Here is a 21,565-nt window from a genome sequence, read left to right on the forward strand (position 1 = left end):
CGCTGTAACTTGTAAGTTTTTCATGAAATACATATATTAGCTACCCATTATAAATGATCAAGGCTCTTAGTATGAGTTTGTTTCAATATGAGGATCGAGGCTCTTGCTACGAGTTTGTTTTTTATCGAGATTTATCAAATGCACCCTTCCGAGGAAAAAACAAAGATGCAAATGTATTGTCGTCTTGCTATATAGAGTATACACAGTGAAGCACGAACCTTATTACACTCTTAAAGGTTTGCAGATATTGACGAGTCATACGCTGAAATGAGTCAATCTCATAGAAGTTTATACGGATATACCCACTGGAACAGCATCCTAAATAGCTTTGATGAAATAGATATACGGTATACCCATTACCCACTGGAACAGCATCATTCGGGAGCTTTGAAGAAATAGATATACCCATTAGAACATTATTATTCAAGCTCATGCTTTTAAAGTTTTACCTTAATAAAATAGATACACGGGTGTATGCAAGAGATGATTTTTGCTCAGTTTCTTTGTTTTCCATAAGTATTTGCTCATATTGAATCAAAACAAATCTTTGCACTTAAAATTTTAACTTGTAGACCCTATTCGTGTGGAATTTTATGATCTGTAATTCATATCACAGCATTCAAGTTCATCTACGCGGAGGGAAAAGAAGACTGATAAATTTAATAACTTTTGAGCCCAGAAAACTTTATAATTCAGTTTTGAGAACTTGAGGTAAGGTTCACCGAGGAAAAGGGTTGAATGTGCTAGTAATTGAAGTAACATTTATCTGGAAAAATATTCAGCAGATTAAACGTGGAAGTAGCTGGAAACTAGCATCCCATATCATACACCCACTAGAACAGTATTAAATCAGGCTCATTCTATTCACTCAATAGACATTATCAATTTATCACTGGGCATTCCAGATTACACTCAGATTTTATCCACGGGGAACCCTTAGACATTCTTTGTTTGATCAAACATTGAAAGATAATATACCATGTAAAACCATTTGAAACAAGTTGAACAGAAAGATAGTCTCTTTCGTTGGTATTAGACCAATCATAATGGAATTGCAATGTATTCTATTACTAATTTACTATACAGAAAGCCTGAAAGGTAAGCCAGAAACAAGCTGAACAGAAAGGTAGTGTCTTTCATTGTTATTTCAACAGTCATAACAAGATCAAACCTCTGTAATTTTATGTCAAGCCACTGTTCTGTAATAAATTATAATGATATCAGCCACTGTAATTATGTTCTAACTTCTCACTGTGTTGAAGGCTGAAGCCTGATTTGACTGTGTTGAAGATGACTAACGAAAATGTAATTTCAACACGAATTGCAGGCATTTCAGACATTGAACAGACTTCTAAATTCCAATGGCACCCCCAAAGTCAACTGCTGTAGCTTGGACTTTTATCCAAAAAGATGGTTCTAATCTTTCATGTCAGCTGTGTGGACATAATTTCAAGGGCACTTTGACTAGAGCAGTGGATCACCTTCTCGGTATTACCAATGGAAGTGGAGGTGGTGTTGAAGCCTGCAGTAAGATCACTGATGAACAAAAAGCCAAAGTGGATAAAGACCATTCCAGTTCACAGATGCAAAGGCAGAAAATGGTGAATAAGAGGCAGCGAATTGAGAGGGAGATTGCCATGTCTTCCTCCACCATTAATTCAGTTTCAAACATTGGTGGATCTAGTTCTACAGCTCCTCAAGCAAAAACAGGTGTGCCGAAAACATTAAATCAATTCTGGAAACCTGTTGAGAAACAGGAAGTTGATGACGCTGTTGCTGAGTATTTTTATGCATGTGCAATTCCCTTTAATGTGGCGAGGAGTCCATTTTTTACAAATGTAATTAAAAAGGCCATTGATTTTGGGAAGGGCTATGTTCCTCCTGGATCTGAAGCTTTAAGGACAACTTTGCTAAAGAGAGCGAAAGACAGAGTGACAGAAAAGTTGGCTGATATTAGAGAGTCCTGGAAGCTTACAGGATGCACAATTTTGAGTGATGGTTGGTCAGATTTGTGTCATCGCCCATTGATCAATGTGCTTGTTTATTGTCCTCAAGGGGTAGTTTTCTTGAAGGCAGTGAATGCAATGGATCAAGTGAAGACATCAGAATTCATTTTTGGAATTTTGGATGAAGCGATTCAAGAAGTTGGGGTGGAAAATGTTGTCCATGTTGTTACAGATAATGCATCAAATTGTGTTGGTGCAGGGAAGCTGATTATGGAAAAATATGGGCAGATTTATTGGACCCCTTGTGCAGCTCATTGCTTGGATTTAATGTTGCATGACTTAGCCAAATTTCCTTGGGTCAATGAAACAATCCGAAGAGCCAAATCAATTTCAAACTTCATCATCAACCATCGTCTCACTTTGAGCATATACAGGAAGAATGCATCAAAAGAGTTGTTGAGGCCTTGTGATACAAGGTTTGCCACTTTTTATATTACTCTGAAAAGAGTTGTTGAGGAAAAAGCGAGCCTAAGAGCTGTTTTTTGCAGCACTGAGTGGGAGAGATCTACTCTCTCAAAAGAAACTAAGGGGAAAAATGTTGAACAAATAGTGCTCAGTAATGGCTTTTGGGAAAATGCAAACAAGGTTTTAAAAATTTGTGGCCCAATTGTTAATGTGCTCCGCATGGTTGATGGTGACAAACCTTGTATGGGTTTTGTTTATGAAAGCCTTGATCGTTGCAAAGAGGCCATTGCAACTGCTTTTGATAATGTGGAAGCTGATTACAAGGAGATATGGGATTTAATTGATAATAGATGGAAGATGATGCATAGTCCATTACACGCAGCAGCATGCTATTTGGACCCTAGATTGTTTGGGTTGCCAAGACATAGGGACGAAGAAATCATGAATGGACTTATCCAATCTATTGAGAAGCTAAATCCAGATCTAGAGATTGCAGGTTTGATCAGAAGTCAGTTGAGAGCATACAGGTAAATGTCTATTGAATTATATTCCTTTGCATGCAATTATATGAATCTTGTTGTTAATGTCTTGCAATTATATGAATCTTGTTGTATATGAACTGATTGAGACTCTCAACTTGAATGCATACAGGTTAGAAGAAGGATTATTTGGAACAGTATCAGCAAAGTATGATAGGAGCAAAAGTGATCCAACACTATGGTGGGAATGGTATGGTTCAGGGGCACCAGAATTGCAAAATTTTGCAATGCGTATCTTAAGCCAAGGAGCAAGTGCATCAGCATGTGAAAGGAATTGGAGTTCCTTTGACCACATTCATTCCAAAAAAAGAAATAGACTGTCATCTCAAAAATTAGAAGATCTTGTTTATGTTCGTAGTAATTTGCAGTTGGCATTGAAGAATGTGGCTAAAGAGTCATCCAATTCTTCTACTCCGTGGATCGATCCTGTTCCAAATGCAACAATGGGTGATGCTGATTTGTACATTGATAGTGACAGGGAATTCGCTGATGAATCTGGTGCTGAAGCATCTAGCGGATCCATATCTCATACTGCTCTTGATGACATAGAACTTTTTGATATAACAAGTGGGCAACAGGAACGTCAAGAATAAAACTTGTGTTCCTGTTTTAGAGTTCTAGTTTAGTTTTTGCATGAACAATTTGCTAGAGCCTAAAACTGCCAAGCTAGCTGCTACTTTAAAGTTTAAAGTTTAAACTCTCTTTTTATCTAATGTGGAAGCTGTTCACTCTTATTTGATGACTGTTTACTCAGTACTGTTCTATTCGCTTTGATGGTTACATGGTACATCATATTTTGGTTGGTGATCAAATGGTATCTTTTAGAAATTTTCATTATTTCTTTGTCAATATGGTTGACTCATTAGAAATTTTCATGTGCTACATAAGTTATAACTTGCTGATTTTTCCTATACATTTCAAGCTTTTCATCGAATTATGCTTTGACTCCATTATTAATATAATTTCTAACAATAAGATAGTCTTTATAATTGTATAAATCTGCCCTCTATCTTTAATATACATTTTTTTTTTCGAATTTCTATATGTCGAATTTTATGTCGAATTTTATCGACAAAATTTGAGTTGCCGAACTTTATTCGAATTTCAAGGTCCTCGAACTCGAACTCGAATTCGAACCTGGTGACTAAGGTTATATCTGGCAACAGGTGCAAATATCTCGTCATAGTCTATACCTTCCTTCTGGGAGAAGCCACGAGTGACAAAACGAGCCTTATACTTTTCCGTACTTCCATCAGCTGCATGCTTTATCTTGTAAAGCCATTTAGAAGTGACAATTGTCTTGTCCAGGGGTCTGGGAACCACTTCCCAGACATCATTCTTCATAATAGACTCATATTCTTCGGTCATAGCATCCTTCCATACTTGATGCTTGACGACATCTGAGAATGATGAAGGCTCATTTTGAATGATCGTGCTCATGATGGTCAGGTATCCCTGATACCTGTTTGGTTTCTTACTTTCACGAAAGGTTCCTCGGGGTGCAACATGTCCTTCAACATCATCAAGTGTCCCCCTAAGTCATGAAGGCCTCTTCTTGGAAGAGGAAGGCTCAGGTGGAGGAGGATCAATAGGATCCATGGGTTCTTCCACACCAGGCATTGATTCATCATCTTTTTCTTTCGATTCGTTGGTGTCAGCTTCTTGAGAGCTCCTCACAGTAGGAAGATTGTTCACCTTGCTGAGAACCATATCTTCGTCAAAGGTGACATCATGACTAATCACAACTTCCCTTTGATCGGCTACATAGATTCTATAGCCTTAGTATTTTCACAATAGCCCATGAAGATTCCTTTCTTTCCGGATGCACCCAATTTATTCCTTTTCTCTTTTGGCACATGAAAATATACAAGGCTTCCAAAAGTTCTAAAATGAGATACATCAGGTTTCTTACTGGTGAACATTTCTTTAGGAGTTTTGGAGCCCAATGCTTGATGGGGGCATCGGTTTTGTACATATACAGCGGTGTTTGTAGCTTGGGCCCATAGAAACTTCGGAAGTCTTTGGTCATGGAGCATAGCACGGACCGCTTCCACAATCGTACGGTTCTTCCTTTCTACCACACCATTCTGTTCAGGAGTGTATGGTGTAGTAGTCTCCCTCTTAATGCCAGCCTCTTTACAAAAATCATGAAACTCATTAGATTCATATTCAGTCCCATTATCAGTCCTTAAGATCTTGATCTTCTTTTCGGTTTGATTCTTGATCAAGGCTTTGAAGTGTCAAAACCAAGAGAACACTTCATCCTTCTTTTTCAAGAAATATATCCAAGTCTTGCGAGAATAATCATCTGTAAAATTGAGGTAATATAAATATCCTCCCAAGGAGTTCACAGGCATCATACCAGATATGTCTGAGTGAACTAACTGCAATATATCGGAGGTCTTGCTTTGGCTTGAGGGGAATGGCCTCCTTTTTAGCTTTCCTTCAGCACATTCGGCCCTCGGGACATACACCATGCTCTAATATGAACTCAGGCATCCTGGTCACCATCTTTCTTACATCAGGTAGAGCTTTATAATGAAGGTGAGCAAACCTTCGATGCCATAGTTCGGACTGAAGAGATGTGTCACAAGACATGACACCTAGCGGACTTCCTCCGACCTGATATAATGAATCAACTCGAAACCCAACAGTGAAGGCATCTTTAATATTGTTTTTCCATGCACGTACCTTGCCATCGCTGAAAGCCACCTTGTAGCCTTTGTCTTCCATTGTCGAGATGGACACCAGGTTCTTTTTGAGACTAGGTACATAGAATACATCCTATAGGTGGATTGTATTACCTTGATTCAATTTAAGAGAGACATTGCCTACACCTTTCACGAGATATTTCATATTATCTCCAAGGACAATTTCCAGGTTGGTTTCTTTCTCTATCAGATTATGGAGAACTTCTTTGTAACCAGTGAAGTGCCTTGAGGCACCACTATCAATAAGCCAATTTCCCAGCGAGTCCGGAGGAGCAGAGGTAGATAGAGTAGCTGGTAGATAATATTCTTCATGCTTATTGTTAACAGTGTTAGATTCATACCTGGAATTTCTTGCCTTCTTGAATGGTTGTCCTCTTCCTTGATTCCCAACACTCTTTTTACCTCGGCCATTTGACCTGCCATTTCTTGAGAGGGATTTTGATCATCATCCCGATGTGAGTTCCTTTTATCAGGACACTTCCTTGCATAATGACCTGGTTTATTGCAATGGTAGCATCGTCCTTTTCCACCCTTTGGTCCAGCCTTCCTTTTGGATTTAGCCCCGGAATTGTTTCTTCTTTTAGCATGAGAAGAAAAGGCAGCAAGATGACCTGCAAGTGTGGGCATTTCTTGTGGGCATTTCTTGTTCTTCCATCCTAGCTTCTTCTTGAATGCATCTTGCCATTAATTCCTCAAATCCAGGAATTACATTATTGTTAAGGAGAGTAGTCTTGAATACATACCATTCAGATGGTAGTCCTCCAAGAGTTGTGAGTGACATTTCTCTGTTAGGAATTACTTCCTCGATAGATAGGAGATCGTTCTTGATCTCGGTGATTCTTAAGAAATACGCTTGCATATTTTCATCTTTTCCCTTCTTAATTTCCTTCAGCTTATTTCTAAGAAACAGAACTTGATTGACTTCTTCGGATTTCCATTTGTTTCGGGCAGCAGCAGGTGCATTTGATGGAGGCTCAACAATATTGCCTATCACATGGTCCAACACACCTTGATCTTCTAAAGTCAGATCGAGAGACATCTTCCATCCGTGATAGTTAGACTTCTTGCGGAGCTTGTCTTTGGCAGGGAAGAGTGTTGAGGACCCCATAGTTCTTTTAGGATAGCCTTGCCAATCTTCTCTTCGGTGATTTCTCTTGCTCTTGCTCGGGCTTTGTCTTCACCTCAGCTCTGATACCATGTTAATTTATGGTATGTTCTATGCTTAGAGTAGTTTACTTATCTTTCTTCTTATTATTCACAGATTAGCAATCACATGTACATTAAGTAAAGTGCAGATAGAACATTAAACAATCGACAGAAAACAAGCCAAGACAAGAGACACAAGATGTGGCGGCTAGCCAAGGACAAACCCCAATATGGAGAAACCCTTTGATCAAATCTTCTTTTATCTTCAATAATTTAGCAGAGAGAAATAGTACAAAAATCTGATTTACATCAGCAGCAGCAAACCCTAGATCAACCCTAAACTAGGGCAGTCAATATCTTGCAAACCGACCGTCGGATCGCCTTGATTCCTTCACCAAAAAATGCGGCCTTCCAAAGAGTGTCAGGTTCACCTACTGCGCAGTCCAGAGAGAGAGAATGATGGTCAACACTGGTCAAACTTCTGATCTGCAGTTGCAACCCTAAATTTTGCGTCCTTCCTTCCACACGTGTGAGAGAAGAGTCCTTTCTGCGCAGGAGAGAGAAGAGACTCTTTTCTGCGCAAGAGAGAGAGAGATGTGATGAGTGTGAAGTGTGCAAATGAGGAGAATACTCCTTGTATTTATATGCAAAATGTTGGTGTTGAATAGATGCGACTGCTGGGCTTTTGAGCCTACATAAGTTGCTGGCCGACTTTGATAATTAGTCCATAATCAAAATAAATTCATATCTCCACAAATACTTATCGGAATCAGATGATCTTTAGATCAATCCTACACCTCTCGACGAGAGGAATCTAGTAAAAATATTATCATCCATGAATAGGGTGACCCACATGAAGTTTGGCCCTAGTTTCCAATTTTAACATTGGCGTAGCTAAGACCGGTGCTTGGCACATTACCTTTTTAAGATGCTCAAAGGCCTTCGTTGCTTCTGGAGTCCAAGAAAATGCATCTTTCTTCAATAATGATGTTAGAGGTGCCACTATTCTCCCATAATTCTTAGCAAACTTGCGATAATACCTTGTCAATCTGAGAAATCCTCGAGGACGCTTTATGGTTGTGGGGATTTTCCATTCCTTAATGGCGTTAATTTTGTTAGGGTCTACCTTAACACCCTTATGAGATACAATATGACCCAAATATTCCACCTCCTGTACTCAAAAGAAACATTTGGAGGTTTTTGCATATAATTGTTTCTCCTCTAATAGTTTGAGCACCCTATCAACATGTTGAACAATGACAGGAATGGGAAATTTATCTTTAATAGTGAGCTTGCTGAGATCCCTATAATATGGATGCATATACCATGATCCATCCTTCTTGTGCACCAACACTACTGGAGCAGAGAAAGAACTTTGACTAGATTGAATTATACCAGCCTCTAGCATTTCTACAACTATATATTCAATTTCACTCTTTTGGGCATAAGGATATCTGTAAGGTCTAATGTTTGGAGGAACACTTCCTAGAATCAAGTGAATCACATGATCATGATCACGAATAGGTGGGAGGCCTTTGGGAGTCTCAAACACCTTGGAATGATTGTCCAAGACTTTTTGGAAATCTGGAGAAATAGATGATTTTAATGTTTGAACCCCTAGTGAGCACAATTGTGCAATTATGCCCTGCTGTTCTTTCTTCAGAATATTTGTCATGCCATTAGAGATGATTATCTTTCCTGGTTTCCCTGTGATACCCCTTAATTCAATTTCCTTTCCTTCCCAAAAAAATTTCAAGAAAAGTTCTTGAAAATTGAAAGCTATCGTCCCCAAATATTGTAACCATTGGACTCCTAGTACAACATCAACACCACCCATTGGAATGGAAAGCATTAGACTATTCAATACATATTCCCCCATGGTTATCTTGATATTATGGCACTTTCTAGAGCAATTTATAGTTCCTCCATTTGCAACCATCACTTGACACTCTGGTGTTGGATATAGGAAGCAATTCAATTCCTTGGCTATCTTACAATGAATAAAATTATGGGTACTACCCGAATCAATCAACACTATTACCTTTTTCTTCTTAATATATCCTTCTATCTTGAGAGTTTGAAGAGTGGTAATTCTACCAATGCATTACAAGATATGGTCAGATTCATTTCTTCTTTCTCTGGGGTTGGTTCCTGTTGTATATCCTCATCTTTTGATGTTTCTTGTTTCTTTTCTTCCTCCTATTCACAATCTTTGTAGAATAATTTCTTCTCAGTACACTTATGACCTTTAGTGTATTTGCTATCACAACTGTAACAAAGCCCTTTTGCTCTTTTTTCCTCCAATTGTTGTAGGTTGTGGAAGACTAACACATCCATCTTTTTAGTTGTGAGTGCTAGGCTTCCTTGTTGCTATAATTTTGCTTTCAACTTTTCTTGCTAGCCTGAATGCCTTCTCCAATGAATCAGGTTCCCAAAGGCAAACCTCGTGTTGGATGTTATCTTTTAAATTCCTTGTGAAGACATAAATCCTATGCTCCTCTAGAATATTGGTCACCCTAATATTCAATTTTTGGAAGTCTTCAATGTGCTCTGCCATTGAACCCCTTTGTTTGAGATTTATCAATTGGCTAAAGAAGGTGTTACTCTTTGTATATTCATAATGTGCTATCATTTCCTCCGTAAAAATTGACTAAGTGACAAGTGGTTTACGAGAACAAAGCCATCTATACCATACAAACTGATTGGGTTCTAAATATAAAGATGCAATACGTACCTTTTGTGAGGGTTGCACATCTTGTAGATCAAAATATTGCTCCATTTGTAGTATCCATGTTATCAAATCCTTGCCATCAAACTTCCTCATATCTATCTTTGGAATGTGGTGGTTCTTAAACCCCACATTGGAGTCTCTAAAATCGTAATTCATATTCCTTTTGTCCTCATCATGATTTTCATGGATTACCTTGTCACCACCGAGAAGCCTTTCTTGCAACAACTTTGTCAAAACTTCCTTCAAACCTTCCATGTCTGCTTTTAAACCATTCATGTCACCTTTTAAACCATCCATGTCACCTTTTAGTTCATCTTTGTTTTCTCTTTGTGAGAGCGAAATTTGTTGCACTTGGTCCCGTAATTTTGATATATCATGTTGCAATTTTTCCTCTTCATGCGTCATAGTAGAGATTTCTGAGGGCTTAATTGGTGTATAATTATTTTGCTTAGGAGGCATTTTAGAACCCAATATTGATATCTATGCTTCAATATGCCCTTGGAATCACTTCAAACTAATTTTTCAAACAAAAGTTATGCAATTTTAAAAACAAATACACACCTTTTTCTTGCTTTTAGGAGATCGATCTTGAAATGGTTGTAATTCTGTAATTTTGGATCTCCAAGTTCTGAAATTTCTTCTAGCAGTAGCTCTATGAGTCTTCTTTCCAACCACACAAGTATGATCGCGATTGGATTCTTCAAGAAAGAGTTATGCCAAATCTCCCATGATGCCTTGATTATGGACTGGTTTAGTAGAGCAAAGTTGTATGGGGTGCCACGTGTCACTATTTCAACCTTTGGCGCTGAAATTGATACACGAAAAAACACAGTTTGTGCTATTTCAGTCACGTTTGACGATTTTCCCTAGGTCGCCTGTTTGAGACAAAATTTTGGAGCTTGCACAAACCCTAAATTCCTCATATCATATCTCCGAAAATATAGCAAACCAAACTCTGAAACTTTTACACAACGTTCACAAAGATTTCGGCTCCATGTGGTAAAAATTTCAGCATCTGAAGCCTCGTAGAAAAAAGGTTATAACGAAAATGCCAAGATGTCCTGTTTGAAGAAGCGAAATCCTAGAATCCAAGGCTTTGAAACCAAATGTTATGCAACCAACTCACAAAAAGATATATCAACGACTTAAAAATTATGCTCTTCGAGGGGGAAACCTCCTTTACATTACATAAATGAGCAATTCTTGGATGATACAAATGACAAGACCTATATATATATATATATATATATATATATATATATATATATATATATAGATATGAGTCTAAGGGGTCACAATATAATCAAAGCCTACATAACAATAATAATGTAAGGGCACAACAATAACAATTGTGGGCTTTTATGGGGCACAAAAATAACAATATGGGGGCTACATGGGCACAACAATAACGATAAGGGGGATACACTAGTATTATAGGGGCCTAACACTCCTTAGAGACAAATTTAGCTTATCTTGCACGTCCTTGACTCCATATGCGTAAAGGACAAGGCACTAGTCCAAGTCCTTGGTGATCATTCTCATTTTTCATCCATAAACTATTCTCTTGAAATTTTGGTCTCCTTAAGGCTAGGACGTCTAACTAGGGCTTAGAGTGAAATTCTTCAGGAGAGGTTTTGTGAGAACTTGAGAGCCTAAACATCAAGTGAAGGGTCTTGGCTACTTGACCTCCAAATTTGGTGGGCATCCACTTAAGTTTTCTCCATAAAATCTCTTGCCCTATGTGTTGCCCTAAGAGGGAAACCCTAGTTTCTCTTCCTCAATTTGGGGGCTTTCTTGAAGGTTGTATGAGCTTAGTACTTGTTGAAGTATATCATAAGAATCCTTTTCTCTCTATTGCCTTGGTTTTGGGAATTCCTATATGCACGTAAAATCAATAAATCCCAGGGTTTGTGCATTTTATTCCTAGGTCTCTTATAGAAAACACATTGCTTCTTTTCGAAGCCTTATACCTTAAGTTTGAGCCTTTCCCTGAAGATTCTAGTTTGTCACCTTATATCTTAAATAGGTGATCCTATTTTACCGGGACTCCTCCCATCGGTGAAAATCCGTAAAGAGCAGGGCGCCTTGGCTATGGTGACAGTGGGTCATTGCCTCATTGCTAGAACTTGGTCTAGCTATTTGTCTTGTCGGGTTTCCCACTCCAAGGCCTGCGAGATTTTGTGGTAACAAGGCCATTTGGCTTCACAAGTTAATTGTAGAGTTTACTTGTCACATGTTGTTAGTGGCCCATTATTGTGTAATGTTACAGTCAATGTTGCATAAGGCTTTATGAGAATTCAATGTTCCATGATCACTCCAAACAAATTAATATCTAATACCATGTCTAAAGAGATAAAGTACAGGACTTGTATTCATTGACTATGTTTCCATTGATTTGTAGGTTGTTAACTTTTTAATGAAACCCCTAGCAAAGGGGACACTTGAGATATTTAAGGAGAAGCTTGGGTTGGCGGAGAACAATTTCTTGTCAAAGAGGGAGTGTTGGTTTTTTCTTTTGGCTCCAACTTGTTCTCATGGTGGGCATAATAATCTAGGGGAATATTCCTCTTCCTTCTCATGAGGGATTTTAGTTTCTATTTTTGGCACTTGTAAGAGAGAGATTTTCTTACATCTATGACAATCCCTTATGTATGTAAGGTGTACTATTTTGAGAAAGATTCCTTTAAATTTATGACTCATTTATGACTGGATTTGCAGCTGCTAAGTCAGGCACATTCCTTGAAGAGAGATTCTTTGTACAAGTGGTGCATTATTCCTTTCATAAAGGCTTATTGATTAGTTGCTATCTTTAGCGTAGGTTGGTTGCTCCACTAGATGAGATTCCTGGGATATGGAGTGCTCCATTGGAGGATATTATTAGCCAGTTGTAACCCCCTTCCCACTCCTACTCTTTAAAGGAGTGAAGGGTGCACTAAGTTGAGTAATACAGTGATTGAGGTTGTTAGTGTGTGCCTGAGAGAAGCTGTTCTGTTTTGTAAGGTTTCTTATGGTCTAAGTAGAAGAATGTGTCTGTTGTTACAGATTTCTAGCAATCCATCATATTGATGTGGAATATTTCTTAAGCCTATTTGTTACTTTATGCAGGGCTGATCTCATCTCTTGATATATGGAATCCACACTTCCATTCAGCACTTTTGCTTCTGTACATCCGAAGCTTTGATTGCTGTGTCAGTCTTTCAATTTTCACTATAGGATAATTTTGAGTGCAGAACTGTGTATCATGTGGATGGAAAATCACAACACCATTGTAACAAATGACTCCATGAATGAAACATTCATATCATGTATTTTTTGTCACTCTTAGTAAAAGTCCAAGTTTTAGTGGTGGCTTCCCTAGTCAACACTTGAGAAAGCAATTTCCCTATGTTTAGTTGAAATCAAGGATGATTTCCTCTTAGTGAGGAAGGATTGATCAAACTTAGTCTCGTGAATGTAATTACACTTATATTATGTTTATATTTTACACTTTTCCTGTTTCGCTTGCCATATTTCCTCCATCTCATAAATATATTATAGGCAACTTGGTCTAAATTTATTACTTGCCTAAATGTGTATACTTTAATTGTAAACCTCAAATACTTGGTCAAAGATCATTACTTTCCACCAATTTTGTACTTCTATAAATATCTAGTACAATATAGTGTACACGTACATTATGGCATTCTCATTTGTTACTTGTATACTTGCTCTTTAATTTCCTTTCTTGTATTAGAGTATCTTTGCGTTGTTGTGACTGAGATCATACCAAATTAAAAGAACTGACAATATAGATTCATTAGAAAACCTATATGTACACCTGTGGTTGTAACGTACACTTAGCATTAATTACAAATTGAGTCCATTGCAAACCAAGATCTCCTAAAGATTAAGAGCTTACTGATTGCTTCAATGATATATTAAAGTAGATGGCCATTTGTGCTAGCAAAGGTATCAGCATGGTGCTGAAAGAGAGAATTCTGAATGGTGATTTTGTTTATTTCAGGTTGCAAGAAGACATGTACCTTAATCAAGGGAACAGTTCATATAGGTCTAATTGAAAAAAAATGGTTATAATCTCTCAGTTTGTTTCGGTGAAACTACAAAAATTACAAAGTATACAATATGTACAAAGAGAAAAATATATTTACAAGAGATGATAATCTATTATCAAATTATTATCAGCTATACTTTATTGAGTGATTTTGATATTTTTATTTTGCTAGAAAATCAGCAAGCTACTCAAATAAACTGCTAAACAGTTACTATAACCTTTTAATGGAGAGAGGCTATTGATTGATTTTGATATTTTATTTGGTAGGATACTTGGAAAGATACTCAAATTAAATTGCTTAGCACTTAATCTAACCTTTTAAAACTTATTATAATTTCTTCAATAGACACACACAGGATTTCTTACTATGTAAAAATACACTTATGACTTGTAATTTGATCGAATGTTTTGAAGTGATACTTGACTTTATGTCCAATTCCTGAGCTCAGATCATATATCCCATGCTTTTGTATGCTTGAAATTTTAATTTTCTCAAAACTCTGTGCACTACCTAGTGAATTACTGAAAACAAGGCAACTGAAAACTGAAACCAAATTTACTTTAACCAAGATACAAAGTTCCTTAACAATCTATAAGCAGCAGAAAAGTACCAGAGATAAAACACATGCACACAAATTGACACGCTTGTTTTACCTAGGAAACCCAAAAGGGAAAACCTGATTTCTTTGTTGTGGTATTTTATTGATTGTTCTTTGAACAATTGGATCTATTACATTTCATGCTGCTACTGCAGCCAGCAATCTGTCTCTGAGAAATAGTCTCGAACTGCCCTGAGACTCCTGATCCCTTGCTGCACAATATTTGCACACATGGCTCCTATTTCCTTGCGCACTTGGAGCTTCTATTTCCTTGCATATTTGGCTCCTATTTCCTTGCACACAAGCTCCTATTTCCTAGCACACAAGCTCCTAAATCCTTGCGCACAATTGCTCCTCAATTCTGCACATTCCACACACAAAGAATGATCTTGTTGGATTTCCACGACCCTGGTGTCTTGGATAGAATCTTAAATCTCTGACGCTACCAAACCAAGAATCTCAACAAAGCTACTTTGCACAGTGGAACAATATAATGCAGTAAATCAATCATGTGCACAATAAAAACAATAACAACAATATATATAACCCAACGTCATTATATTATCAACATGTAATACAACAATCTAGGGCTTCCGTACAAGGGATAATGGCTTGCATGAAGCGGGGACGAAGCAGGGACATTTTTTGGAAGCGGGGACGAAGCAGGGACATTTTTTGAAAGCGGGGACGGGGAAGCGTCATTTCCCAAAAATCTAGGAAGCGAAGTGTCTCGGAAGCGTCTACTATATATATAATATTTTTTTGCATTTATATTAAAAAACCATCCAAAATACCAAATTATTTGTAGAAGACATAAAAACATGCATATTTTTACATAAATCAAGATAGATATGGCATCCATTGTACATCAATGATTAATTATTCCATCATCAACCATCTAGAATCTAGATTCCTCTTCTATTGTCTAGCCTTTGCATCTGCTTCAATTCTATAGGGATATTAGTCAACATTGCCTAATTTTGATCAAACAGCCTAATCCTAGCCTTATAATATGGTAGAGAAAGCTTAACATGCCTGATCAATGATTTTGACTTGAGTGAAGGGTACATAATTGTTAAGGCCATGACAAAGGAGTTCAACATACAACAACACCAACACCAACAATGGGGTACATATAGGGCTTGGTGCTCTTGATTAAATGCCAATCACATGCCCTCATACATGATATAATCCAATGAAATGCTAGAATCCCATTGATCCTGAAATCTGTTAAGTCTGCTGAATTTTGAATGGGATATGAAATTCTATTTTCTCCATATGAAGTCTGATGAGGTTGGAACCACTCTCAAACATCCTGAGTCATTTCATGGTAATGTTAAAAATTTAAGTAAAATGATGGAAATGAAAGATAAAGGAGAATGTCTCTTTTACTTTAAGAATTTAACATTACCATTAGGGAACATCTACGAAGTGTCTAAGGAGCATCAAGGGGCACCTTGGGAGTATTCGGAAAGTGTAGTTCCTCACATAACAATTCGAAATTAAAAAAAAAAAAAAAGCTCTGCGGAACAGTGTGAAATGTCCACCTTCTCTCAGATCCGCTCGCGATCCTTGATGGATACACGCCCGAACCTCCACAGATCCATACCCAATCCTTTCTTGATCCGCGGATCGTGCAGAAGGAACCGCGGATTGGGCCCCCACAGATCCCATTTTCTAGGAATAGCCAAAAAAAGGCGGAGCCGTAGATCTGATTTTCAGATCCGTGGTTCCACCGAAGGATCAATGGCAGATCCGTATGAGATGTGGTCTTGCCTCCAAATTCTTAGTGGGGGGGACGGTTCCTGCAACTATGGGACATCTACACACCGCCCTCCATCAGTGCAAATATGCCTAATCCAACAACCAATATCCACTATGAAATCTGCTCCTAGGAAATGGCTTCTAACCACCCTAGTTAGCCCTCTTCCCTTTGGCTTCCACAGGCTGCAAACTGTCCACACTTGGACTCCATCCACCTAGCAACAAAACATATCAACCATACATACCTTCCATTGTTCTGAACTTCTGTGCAATGCTGTCACGTCAATGGACTGGTTAGGTCTACTAACAGTCCTTTGTCAACCCCTCCTCTTCCTCCAAAATACCTCCTACAACCGCGACCTCCTCTTCTTAAGTTCTGCCCACAATTTGCTCCACTTCTGGGCTAATACTAACCCCAAGTAACCTTTCTCAGCCTTCATATTCAAAGAAACAAGGCTTGCAACCTAGCTGTGTCACCCAACAGCTCTATGACACCTTGTTTCAATGGTTATCTGGGTTGCAACTTACTTGTTCAAGCATCTAGGAGCTGGAACCTGCATAAAGGATGGAAACCACACAAAAATAACCCATAAACACAGTTTAAAATTCTCCTAAGGCACACGTCTACCTTCCTGTACCAACTCAGACCTCCTAGCCCACCAAAAGAATGCCAAACATGCCTCTCTCCAAATAGGACTCGTCCTCCTAGACTGCGGCTACTTTAGATCAATCAATCTTATGTTTTGTTGCACATGGGATGATTGAAATGACCTCCATACACCTTCTATTTATATACAAAAGGGCTCCATGAATTCTCCAGGAGACATTACTTTTGGACATAACCATCTCAAGCCTACATGACTTGCATGTCCAAAAAACCCATCATTATCTTAAAAAAGTCATAACCCATCGTAGACAACTTGGAATTCGACAATTTTTGTTGCGTTGGATTCTCCTCAACGTCCTCTATCATCTCCATCCATCACATGTCTAAAATGCCTCATGGTTTTGGCCCAAAGATCAATGGGTGCAAAACCCCAACCTTGGGTTCCAAGCCCACAATGATCTATTGTGGTGCTCCAACCTCCAACCCTAGGGATTGGAGTACCTTCCAAGCTATAAAAAATCAACACTCCCTCTTAGAAAGGGAGGTACTTCCAAGACTAGGAAGTATCTCATCATCATCATCACTACTTGCAACACTCACCCAACTCTTGGCGCTCACAACTGCAGCAATCCCTATAGCGTGAACTACGCCTCTCTCGGAAGTTTCATTGTCACTGGAAGCATCCTAATTCTTCTTCTTCTCTTGGATGTCTTCCACTCTCTCCATGATTCCTTCTTGGCAGTTGTAGGAGATCCCTTGTTCCCCACTAACCACGCACTCTTCTTGCGCTGCAAAGTATCCCTTTGAACCTTCAAACTCCCTCTAGAATTCAACTCCTTCTGAGCCTCTAGAACCTGGACCTTCTTATCTAGAACCTGTACTTGCCCCTCTGAAGCTTGCACCTGCACCTCCTTCTCTAGAATCTGCACCTGGTCCTCCTACTTCTTCTCATGATCCATAGGCTTGCCCGTCAGCTTGTATAGACCATGCTCTCTAGCTCCAATCAGAATACCTGCGGAGCTAGAGCCTCTCGGCCTGAGCCTTGCCTTCCCCTCTTGGAATAAGACCTCAAACGCCTTCTTCTCGATCATTGAGACCAATATGATGCTGTATCTGAGTCCTGGTACAAATAGTACATCCTAGACCCGCATCGCTCGTCTTGACTCTATCCTGAATGGCACAACTCTTGATCCTCGGATCTCCTTCTGACTCTTGTCACCCAACACCATGAGCCACTTCGAGTCTCACTCAGCTAGAGTCTCGAAAAACTCCTGTGACCATGTCATATGATTTGATGCACCACTGTCCACATACCATCCATCCTCATAGATCATAGCAAAGTCCTCCTCCTCCAACCTCCTGGTGAGAGCATCTATATAAGAAGAAGTGACAACATCGATGACCTGCTTCCCTTTCTTCTTCTCGTCATCTCCCTTCTTCTTCTTCATCACACATCTCGATGAAAAATGACCCATCTCGCCACAATTGAAACACTTGCTTTTACTCAAGTTCTTCTTCTGCTTACCCTTCATTTGTGTTGCAAGTGCCACGTCATCATCTGAAGCCTTCTTATTTAGATGAAGATCCTCGTCTCGCAACACTTCCTGAATGAAGTCGTCCCACAACCTATTCTAGTCTGGCAACGATCCCGTTGATAAAGGGCTTCTATTCCTCGTTGAACCCTTTCAAAGCAATTCTCACCATATTAGTGTTGGAATTTCTAAGTCTATTCGTTAGAAATTCTTACTGTACTTTCTGATTTATTTCTTCCTACTTGTTCAGTTACTTAACAAGTTATTTTCCATGTAAATACTGAAAATAAATACAAGTACAATATCAACACATACAGATCACAACTGAAAGAAACAAGCACACAAGTGACACCATTATTTTTGGACTAATGTCCCTAGAAAAACCCAATGCAGGAAAACTGGTGCAGCTATCAGAGGGTTTTATTATTAAGCAGTTTGAGAATACAATCTAGGTGCCAGAAATGGCTCACCTAACAGAGAATGCCCTCGGCAGTAGGACCTATTAGTCGGAGATAGATATTTCGGCTAAATCACCAGAGGAACGATCCCACAGCAACACTGCAACACTTCTGCTGCTCTCTGTCACCTTGATAGGGACTGCGTCACCCTATCCAGCTCTTCAGCTCCAATCTGCCCCACGAAATCTCCCAACATCAGCCTTTAGGGTCCGCGTCAGCCTGTTTGGCCCAGCGTCAGCCTCTCGGGGCTCTGCGTCAGCCTTTGGAGCCTCTTTTTCTCCCACGCTGGCCCTCCCTAGGCTCTACGTGGCTCTTGGCTACCTCTGCGTGGCCTCTGGCTAGCTCTGTGTCAACCCTCTCCCGGCTTCTGTGTTGATGCTCCCAGTACTATCTCTTCCTCTCTGCTACTGTATTCACTACCCCTCAACTGCAACTCTAATCACTCCTTCAATTTCCTCAATAAGCCCTACCCCAGAAAATCGAATTCTTGATCAACTCGGTGTGTTCTCCAATTGACCCTCAAGCCTCTTCTTATACTTTTCTTGTTGACAATTCAGCGGCCGAGATTAAGTCCCTGATCAATGGCTAAGATTAGATCTGGCTTGATCCATGACTTTTGGACCATTCTAACTCAGTTTTATATTAATTCACATTAATATTTTATTTTCCCTAAGTTTAGACTTAGGGACTCCATTAAAAATATTAATTATTTTAATATCTCCCAAACTAGTTAGATTTTGCCCAAGCTATTTCTGGGTCTTGGAGATTTCATGTGCTTTAGCCTCTCCACCAATTTTCAAGGCTAGAGCACATCCGATGCTACCCCAAATCAACACTCCCTCTTAGTGAGGATTGTGCTCTAGTAATACTCCTCACTGAGTATCACCCTGATCATCCGGCATCGGTCCCTGTGCTAATGCTAGGCCTGCTACCCAACATCCTCTGCACTGCTGCATCATGTACTGCTACCCATGGCCCTACCACTACCACTGCTGCATCCCTACGACAGCTCCCTCTGCATCCGTGCTACTGTCCATGGCCCTGTCACTGCCACTGCTACATCTGCACTGCATCCCCTCTCATCACGTTGCATCGTGCTGCTCATAGCACTGCCATTGCTAACTGCTGCACTGTAACTCAATTACTGAGAAGTAAGTAACTAATCTCCCAACTCTGACATCTCTGTCAGGCTAGAAACACTCTCGATGCTGAAGCTCCCTCTGTCACTGACAAGTGCTCCCTCTCTGACCTTTGGGTTTCTGCAACAACTCTATGCCTCTCGCACTGCTGCCTCATGCTGTCCTGGGACTCCTGCACTGTAGCCCTCTCTATCGCTCCATCCGCATCCATCTCTATCGACATCCGCCAGTCCTGCTACTCCTCTTTGGGGCTCCCGTAGCAAGGTATAATCCAACGGGTTGGGTGCCTCGAGGATCTTGCCCCTCATCACCTGTAGTCCGTCTAACTACAGCTCGATGTCTCCCCACCTCTTCTCTCAAGGTGCATGAGCACTCATGGCACAGTCATCATCAGTCTCCACTTCCTTCTCCGCCTTAGCCGGCGCAACCTTGGTCTCAGAAGCCTCTCCCTTGCTCTTCTTCCTAGGACACTGGTTCGCATAGTGACCCAGTTCCCCACAATGGAAGCACTTGACCTTGGAGAGGTCCTTCTTCTTTCTTTTCTCCTACTTTCCCATAGATGTGAGAGCTGCATCTTCTTCTTCCTCCTTGATTCTGACCACTTTTCCATTACTCCCTGCCTTGGACACCTGCCTGATCTCTTCTTGACGAAGAGCTGCCCACAGTTCCTCCCAATCTGGAAGGCTCGTCCTGCCAAGTATGCTCTGGACAAATACCTCCCAATCCTCTGAGACTGCGTTCAATGCGATCCTCACCATCAGTTCCTGATCCGATGTGGCCCCTATGGAAGTTAGCTGATCACGAATCTCCTTCAATCCATCGAGGAAGACATCTATCTGCTCTCCCTTCTGCATCTGATATGACCGCAGCTGGTTTTCAAGTAACATCCTTCTCTGCCCAGAAGTATGCTGGTACAATTTCTTCAGTGCCTCCCACATCTCATTTGCCGTCTCCTTCTCGGCAACGTGTGGCACCACATGATCCATCACACCATCAAGGATGATGCACTTTGCCCTGGCCATTGCCTCCTCGTACTTGTCATTTTCAGCTGGATCAACTGGGATCACTATCGTTTTCAATGTGAACTGTTTGATGCGATACCTGTCTAGAATGGACAAGATCTTGGCCTTCCAGACTACAAAGTTTGAAGCTCTGTCCACTCTATCCTGATCTCTTAGCCCATTCATTGCCATTTTGCTGCTCCTCTTTCGACTCTTTCAAATCTCTCTACTTCCCGTCTGGAAGTTCTCGGTTTGACTCCCTCTGAGCCTTGAATTCCCTTTCGGAAATCCCTCTGCCAATCCTCGACAACAACTCCCTCCTCCTTGGTCTTGCCCTGTTAGGTATTTTTTTTACCACAGTACCCCACCAGCTTCGCTCCGCAACTTACCCACAGCCTCCTATGCCCCAGTAGTCTGAAAGTTGGAGCCTCTAGGCTCTGCGTAATCCTGGCACCGGCACAATCTGCACCTCCTGGCCACAACGTCGATCCTTCCTGGCTGAGAAAGATGACCAGGCACTGCATAGGTCAAGTCTGCTCCTCTCTGCCTCAACGCTGATCCTCCTCATGGCTCAAACTGATGATGCAGGCTCTGTGCGTCACCCATTTCTTGCTGCTTTCTGCTAGGAACAACTTCTGTCACTCGGGACAGTTGTTTCTGTCGCTGCTAATCTGCTTGGTTGATGCCTTCAGTTATCCTGTGATCTGCAACCACGCTCTAATACCATGTTGGAATTTCTAGGTCTATCCGTTATAAATTCTTCTTGTACTTTCTGATTTTTTTTTCCTGCTTGTTCAGTTATTTAACAAGTTATTTACCATGTAAATAATGAAAATAAATACAAGTACAATATCAACACATACAAATCATCAATTG

General features: G+C 40.0%; 2 protein-coding genes across 4 annotated transcripts in view; both read left to right on the forward strand.

The window, feature by feature from the left end:
* Positions 1 to 21,565, forward strand: part of LOC149142237 (uncharacterized) — a 229,431-nt gene that overhangs the window by 95,121 nt on the left and 112,745 nt on the right. The gene's annotated exons all lie outside the window — the stretch shown is intronic.
* On the forward strand, positions 1,055 to 3,723 carry LOC149142238 (uncharacterized). Its single transcript, XM_089446730.1, has 2 exons — positions 1,055 to 2,938; positions 3,063 to 3,723. The coding sequence occupies exons 1-2, from the start codon at positions 1,362 to 1,364 to the stop codon at positions 3,541 to 3,543; spliced, it is 2,058 nt and encodes a 685-aa protein (XP_089302856.1). The 5' UTR covers positions 1,055 to 1,361; the 3' UTR covers positions 3,544 to 3,723.

The sequence above is a fragment of the Pinus tabuliformis genome, chromosome X (genome assembly GCF_031772625.1).
Source record: "Pinus tabuliformis cultivar Carrire ecotype Pingquan chromosome X, CPIR1, whole genome shotgun sequence".
Classification (NCBI taxonomy): domain Eukaryota; kingdom Viridiplantae; phylum Streptophyta; class Pinopsida; order Pinales; family Pinaceae; genus Pinus; species Pinus tabuliformis.